At 32.3% G+C, this 7,732-nt stretch overlaps 1 protein-coding gene across 1 annotated transcript; it reads left to right on the top strand.

Moving 5' to 3' along the window:
- Window positions 1-1,553: 1,553 nt before the first annotated feature.
- Window positions 1,554-6,042, top strand: LOC143542538 (ran-binding protein M homolog). Its single transcript, XM_077035104.1, has 10 exons — window positions 1,554-1,960; window positions 2,754-2,900; window positions 3,001-3,087; window positions 3,284-3,329; window positions 3,942-4,018; window positions 4,119-4,278; window positions 4,374-4,442; window positions 4,536-4,595; window positions 4,798-4,884; window positions 5,716-6,042. The coding sequence occupies exons 1-10, from the start codon at window positions 1,554-1,556 to the stop codon at window positions 5,986-5,988; spliced, it is 1,413 nt and encodes a 470-aa protein (XP_076891219.1). The 3' UTR covers window positions 5,989-6,042.
- Window positions 6,043-7,732: the final 1,690 nt, after the last annotated feature.

The raw sequence follows: 7,732 nt of genomic DNA, 5'->3' as shown, positions 1-7,732 counted from the left end.
TCGGTTAAGCCAGATTATTAATAAATAAAGAAGATGTAATGAACAAACTACCAGATAATGAATTGAAGGGACTTGCTTATTTCTTCAATGATTAACTGTTCAATGTCGTCTTCAATGATATGGCAGCCCAAGCAATCTTTGGTGATCAATTCTCATATTAAATAACTTTTTGCATCACAAAGGATGTAATAGTAATTTCATAAAACGTGAAGCTTCATCAAGTTGTACCGAACGTTTTAAGAACGAATCAAAGGATTGGCAAATTACTTTTTCTGTCCAATTGTGAAATGTCGTTTATGTCCTCGTCCTCTAATTGTGAAATTACACTTCTATCCATCACTCTTCCTTAATAATATAATATAGATATAGATTAGGTTATATTGTTATAAGTATTGTTTTTTTTTACTAAATAGCCGTTGTTATAATACATTTGTTGATTTTCTCTCTCAGCATGCGATGATATGTCAATTCCTTTATTATCTTAAAACATTCATAATTTTTTTATACGGTGTTTTTTTAAATCACCATAATAACGAGAGTTTTTTAATTTTAAGATGAGCACCATATTGTTATATAAAAATAAAAAAAATTAGTGGGTATTTTTATACATTGTGTTATTGTTTGATCATTGTGTTTTACAAAAAATGTATTTTTCCATTGTATCTTTCGTAGTGTTTTTTCATATCGTTTTTTTTTTCATTATGTTTTTAACATAATAGTTTTTTTTTCTATTGTGTTTAACATGGTGGTTTTTTATTTTCGTTATGTTTTACCATTGTGATTTTCAACTGGGTTATATTGTGTGTTTTAGTGTTATTGTGTTTTTAATCTCATTGTGTTTTTAATCAATTCTGTTTTACATGTAGAGTTATAGAGAAAACCAAATAGCAAAACTTTAGAAACTAACATATTGTGTTTTACATTGTGTTTTTAGTCCGTGCAAGTCCTAACTTATTGTTGAGCGTGAACGGAAGAACGCCAGTTGATGGTAGCTTTCCGGCTTTTACATGTAGAGTTACAAAGAACATCAAATAGCAAAACTTAGAAACTTATTGTGTTTTACATTGTGCTTTTAGTCCGTGCAAGTCCTAGCCTACTCTTGAGCGTGAACGGAAGAACGCTAGTTGATGGCAGCTTTCCGGCAACGCTAGGGCTTTAGCAACGTTCTCTTTGGTGGTGTTTGGCCGGTGGGCGAGGGTTCGCTGGCGAGAGAGGCGAGGATGGAAACAACATGGACTAGTTTTAAATAAAATACATGTAATATTAATAATTATTTTAATAACTTACATGCAACCTTATTAGTTATTATAGAATCTGTGGGTCATTTTGTTTTTCCTTTTTAACTAAGGGTATTTAGGTAATTCCATACTAACTTAAAGAATAAAGTTAACGGAGTTAACGAGACTAGTAGTCGGATTGTTATTTTTGTTAGCGTGAACCAAATAACTAACTGACTGACGCACACACGTCTTCTTCTACTTTTTTAGGGTTCCAAACTTATTAATTAAGATGCCAACAGTTCTCTGCAATTAGGGTTTTATCCTACAAATAACATGTCTTCCAATCACCAACACGACGACCTGGTGGGATCCTACTTCCTCCAACTATGGCAATCCACAGCATCAGCTTCCTATTCAAAAGGCGACGTTGAAATGATCAATTCCGATAACCAACACGAACAATTGGAAGAAGACGACGACGACGATGAGCCTGTTCCCACGGAACTGGATACGGTGAACAGTTCGGGCGGGTTCTCGATTGTGTTGCCGGATAAGTTATCGGTGCAGTATCCGAGTGTGAACTTGCACGGACACGATGTGGGCGTTGTGCAGGCGAATTGCCCGGCGCCTGTGAAGCGTTTGTTTTGTTATTTTGAGATTTATGTTAAGAATGCGGGCGCTAAAGGGAATGTTGCGATTGGGTTTACGACCGAGGGGTTTAATATGCGCAGGCAGCCTGGGTATGTTTATAAAATGATTGACACTTTGTTGCTTGATTTGGACCGGATATTGTTTTCAATTTGTGCTTGATGTATTGGAATATGTAATTGTGAATTGTAGCTATTAGTTTGATTAGTATTCTTATGTTGTGTGGAAGCCAGTTAGGTTATAATTGCAACATGAAGCCCTTGATTTTGAGTGAATTTCAAAGAGAATTTGAGGCATATGGCTTTAGGATGTTGTAACATATAGATTATTTATATGTTAATAATTCACATAAAGAGCTTATTTATCTAAAATTTGGGTATGTGATGGTAGAAACCTATGAGAAAATGAAATACTTATATATATACCTTGCTCCTCGCACTTCTTAAAATCAAGGATGACATGATAATTTTGTTGATTGACCATGTATATATCTCATATAGAGCCGTATTTACACTGAAATAGAAATACAAACCATAATTACTTATTCCCAAAATCACTTTTACTTTTCATCCTTTCTGGAACCTACATAAGACAAAACATGTTTTCTGACATCCAACATGAATGGTTATGTTGGAATTCATGTTTTCTTTTCATTATTCCTGAAAAAAGGATGTATCTTTTTGTAATGAAGTTGATTAAATATTTCAATGTACATATCACTAAATACAAACTTGATTATTATTTGCAAGTGTAAACTGGTTGCAAGAATGGACCATTGAGTTGTCTTTCTTTGTATAACTAGCTGTTGGTTATAGTTTATGCTGTTTACTTTGAAATGGTTTCTTTCTTTAACTAAAAGGTTAGAATATTATTTATTTGTGGCAGGTGGGAAGCAAACAGTTTTGGATACCATGGTGATGATGGTCTGCTTTATCGTGGACAAGGAAAAGGAGAGACTTTTGGCCCAACTTTTTCCACTGGTGATACAGTCGGTGGTGGCATTAACTATGCTTCACAGAAGTTATTTTTCACGTACTTTGTTTTCTAGCTTTTTTTGTTCTTTTTTTTTTCACATAAGATGGTTGTTATTTCATGTTTTAAAGGAATATGTTCCTGCTGTTTATGATGCCAGAAAGAATGGTCAAGTAGTTGGAACAGTTGAGAAAGATGTAAAAGGTCGTTTATACCCTACAGTTGCTGTTCACAGTCAAAATGAGGAGTAAGTTTGTGCTTTCTTTTTAATACCCATGTTTTTGAAAATTTCTTTGCTACAATTTAGTGTTAAAATGTAAACACCTGCCACTCAAATTGATAGTTACCATATGTGTAGAGAATACATTGGATATATCTTTTTTGCTTCAAACATATGAAGATATGGAATTTTGCCATCTTATTAAAAAGTTTGTTTATTGCAGGATTACTGTTAACTTTGGTAAAGATCCATTTCTCTTCGATATCAAGGTAGCATACAATATTCAAAATCCTTTCAACTATTTTTACTGTTTTGTTTGTTTTTGACCTCATTTGTAGCCTTTCAAGAATTCAAGTATTACTTTGGTTAAAGTGACAAGTTCATTTAGCACTTTCTGTTTATAAAAGGACTTGTGTGCAACCATCTATCCTATAACTTGAAGTTATTTGATGGTGAACCTGCTATTGGCAGTTTTCTCCAGATTATGTGGCTGCCTTAAAGTTTTACTTTTTAATGCCATCATATAAGAATACAATGTTTTGGTTAACTCTTTACCTAATATTAGATCAGGTTGAGATAAGATTATTCAATATGTATCATCTATTGCTTAAAATAGTTATGAAGGTTAAAAGTGTAAATATCTGTCAGATGCACCAGTCATAATATATGTTAACAGTACTTATTTATTTTGTGTCATGTATATGGTAGACAACATCAACTAAATTCACTGCATACCTTTTATTATCCCAAACTATTAATATTGTATCTTTTGTGCTGCTATATAATATTGTTGCGACATATTTTAAACTATTTATTTTGTATCTTTTGTGCTGCTATATAATATTGTTGCCACATATTTTTGTGTATGTATTAATGAACAGGCATATGAAGCAACTCAAAGGGCAAAGCAAGATACATCTATTGAAAAGATTAGTATACCACAAACAGCAAGTTACGGGTGTGTATCTTACTATAGTTTATTTCCACTGTAGTTAAGTTTGATCCATAATCGATTAGGCTAAAATGTCATTACTCATTAACTATCTTATTTGTATCAGAATTGTTCGGTCCTACTTACAACATTATGGATATGAGGAAACCTTGAATGTGTTTGATGAGGCTAGCCAAACCTCAGTTCCTCCTGTTACTGGTTTTCATGATAACGGGTTCAACGAACATGCCATGCATGCGTTAAACCATAGAAAAATTATTCGAAAGGTATGCTTATGATAGTTTTGGATTATTAGAAATGCATATTATTTATTTCTACATTTTCAATTTGATATGGATTTATTGTTTTTTATTTTTTGAAGCTGATTATGGATGGTCAAATTGATGATGCAATTGGTAATTTAAACAAGTGGTATCCTGAGACTGTTCAGGTAAACCACTCATTAGATATGGCCGTTTTTAATTTGACTTAATTGTTTATACATAAAAAAGTGATATACTCATGAAATGTTTGGTCTCTGCAGGACGACACATCAGCTATTTGTCTTATGCTATACTGTCAAAAGTTCATTGAACTAGTTCGGGTAAATGATTTATTATTTTGTTAAGGATTTGGATTATGTTTGGTTCAAAATTAGTCAAATATTGAGTCTCGAGGTGGCTGGAATGTGAATATGACTGAAAGGATTAAGAGATTATGATTGGCTAACGTGATTAAAAAGGTTGATATGTACAAGATATAGCTTTTGGTTGTACATAAGAGGCTGCATATGTATTGCTTTTCAGGTTGGGCGTCTGGAGGAAGCTGTGGATTATGGGAGGAATCGGTTTGAAAAGTTTTATAAAATGAAACACTATGAAGATCTTGTTAAGGTAATCTTCAAACTCAAAACCAAGAACTTATCACTAAATATCCATGGTTTATTTAACCACTCTGAGTTGTTGTTCATAATATTATATAAAAGTAAGGCCAATGCTAGCTAGGTTGATGGGCAGAGTTTTTTATTGACATCTAGTCAAATGGGCAGAGTAAACAAAATTAATCGGAAAGAAAAATGATCAATTTTCTTAAATGCTTTATCTAAATGCACCATATCTTAGTTTTATCTAGAGATGCAAAAATCAAGTTCTGGGCCCAAACCAATTTGGGCTGGGTCAAATAATGGTCAAATAGAGTTTTTGTCCATACAAAATCGGGTAGAAACTGGTATTTCAGGGGACAGGATCGGGTTGGACTAGTTTCGAGGTATAGGGTTACAAGCTGATTTCAACCCTACAGTTCGGTTCGGGTCCAAACCGGTTCCAACTCGGGCTCAATACCGGCTTAGTTCCCAACACTGTTTATGATAATAATTATAAAATTTATAGTCTTTCTATATAACATAATATATATTATTGGTTATTTTTTCGTAGTTATGTATATAGTTATTTAGATTATGTGATATATATATATATATATATATATATATATATATATATATATATATATATATATATATTATACTAAGCATAAGTCATTAAATTTGTATAAATAATGGGTTTTCTTATGAAACATGTATTTTTATGCACAAGCTTGTTTAGGCTCGGTTTTTAGTGGGCCGATCTTGAGTAGCTTACAATCGGCTTGACTTGTTTATACTGCTACATCCACCCTGTCTCTTGGCACGTTCTTACTTTTTAGAGAGAGTGATATTTTGTGTGTAGGATTGTGCTGCTTTATTGGCGTATGGAGAACCAAACAACTCACCAGTGGGGTATCTGCTAGAGGAATCACAGAGAGAAAAAGTGGCGGATGCAGTAAACGCCTTGATATTATCTACAAATCCAAACCTCAAAGACCAAAAAAGCTGTTTGCATTCTTGTCTCGAGACACTTCTGAGGCAACTAACTGCTTGCTTCTTACAGAAACGATTACTGAACGGAAATCAAGGAGAAGCTTTCAATCTGCAAAGAGTGCTGCTTACAAAAAACAGTTAGTTGCTTTAAACATTTGATTGTCACCATACTGTTGATATCGTGTGTTGACATTTTTTTATTCAAATGTTCCAGTTGTAACTAAATCAAAGCGGTAGCTTGTACATTTTCTCATGGTTTTCGGTTAACACTTTGAAGAATGTGTTTGGTAAGTTATGTAGGGTGTAATTTTTTCACAGTGACACGAAGAAAACATGAAACAAGTGGCAAGTGGGGTTAAGGAAATCAGTCGTAGTCTAAATGGGCTTGTGTTAGTTTTAGTGAATCCACACTCTTAGTTGACCGGTTTATTTTAAAAACTTCGTGTCTTATGTAATCTGATTTGGTATATATTATAAGTCAGTATAAAGAAATTAGCATAAACTTTTGTTCTTAAATGTAATTGTTTTATAGGCATATGGATTTTTGGCTATAAATTTCTAATTTTAGTGTATTAGTATTGTCAAGAAAATAAAGAAAAGAAAGTTGAACTTATGGTAATTGGTTATGCATGTTTCTGTCGGTAAATACGATTGTCGTACTTGAGTTCATATGCCTGTAATTGTCATCTTCATGTGGGGTTCAATCCGTTAGCAATTGAACACGGCCCATTTAACATATAAACATCTTTTTTTTGTTGTGATTACCATAATAAGGCGTGGTCTATGCTGAAGTATGAAGAATGGCATAATGATTGGAAATTTGAATGACATAATTACCTATCTTTAAGATAATAAATGGATACGGAGTATAACTCAGTTAGCTTTTGAAAATCTTAAATTTATGTTATGCTTGATGTTTTTGACTCTTTTTAAGTGTTGGAAGCAATACATAAATGTAAACACGGAGGTTAGGTACTCATGTAGTATACTGGTTTGAAAATTTTTTAATTTCAAAATAAAAGTATTATGCATGTAAAATTAAAAAACAATTATAATCATCTAAATATCTTCTTGTATACTTTGTAGTTACATGGGAAACATTACTTAATAAGCCCCCAAACATTTGGTGGCGTCTAAGTCTTTTAGAAAAGTAACTTTCTTTGATTTCATTATCCTGCTTGAAAATAAATTTATTACATTTCAAAAACCTATATGTAATTCATAAATAATTAAAACACTTATATTTACTAGGATGTCGTAGATGAGGCTAGTTGTATGATTGATGACGAGAACCAGGACCGTTGCCAATTAACAAAAGAATTGCGTGTTGTTGAAAACGAACAGTCTAATATGAAGTATGGTTGTGTATATACAGTTGCTTTAACCTCTACTAATATCCATTTAAAACAATTATATACAATCATCCATTGATAGATAGCATTGAAATCAAATAGTTATATTCAGTTAAGAGACAAAAAAAGTTGGAAGAAAAAGGTATTAATGAGATTCATTTTCTTTTTGTGTTATATGCTTATATGATGAATTATTTTCAATAGTGAATTTCATAAACCTCTCTTTTAACGAAAATTTCCAATCACGTAGTATCAAATATGTAAATTTCATAGAATAAGCCGTAAAATTTTGTTAAACTCTGAATGTCTACTATTAAATTTTCTTTTAGATGAGTTCTATTTAATAGAAAAGAAACACTACTTTAATTTATTGTTGGCTTGTATGATGTAGAAGAGTATTTAATATATTTAATTTTTTTCTTTGAACAACAAACTTACTCCCAAATGCTAGTATAAACCACATATACCGCAGTTTACATGATTTTAACCCTCAACCTCTAGTAAAGATTAAAGAGAGAAGATACCTTACCACCA

Source organism: Bidens hawaiensis, unplaced genomic scaffold (genome assembly GCF_021521415.1).
Source record: "Bidens hawaiensis isolate Kalapana, Puna unplaced genomic scaffold, B.hawaiensis_p1.1 tig00012897_1, whole genome shotgun sequence".
Lineage (NCBI taxonomy): Eukaryota > Viridiplantae > Streptophyta > Magnoliopsida > Asterales > Asteraceae > Bidens > Bidens hawaiensis.
The sequence above is the reverse complement of the archived record's forward strand: the minus strand, read 5'-3'. Positions and strand labels throughout refer to the sequence as shown.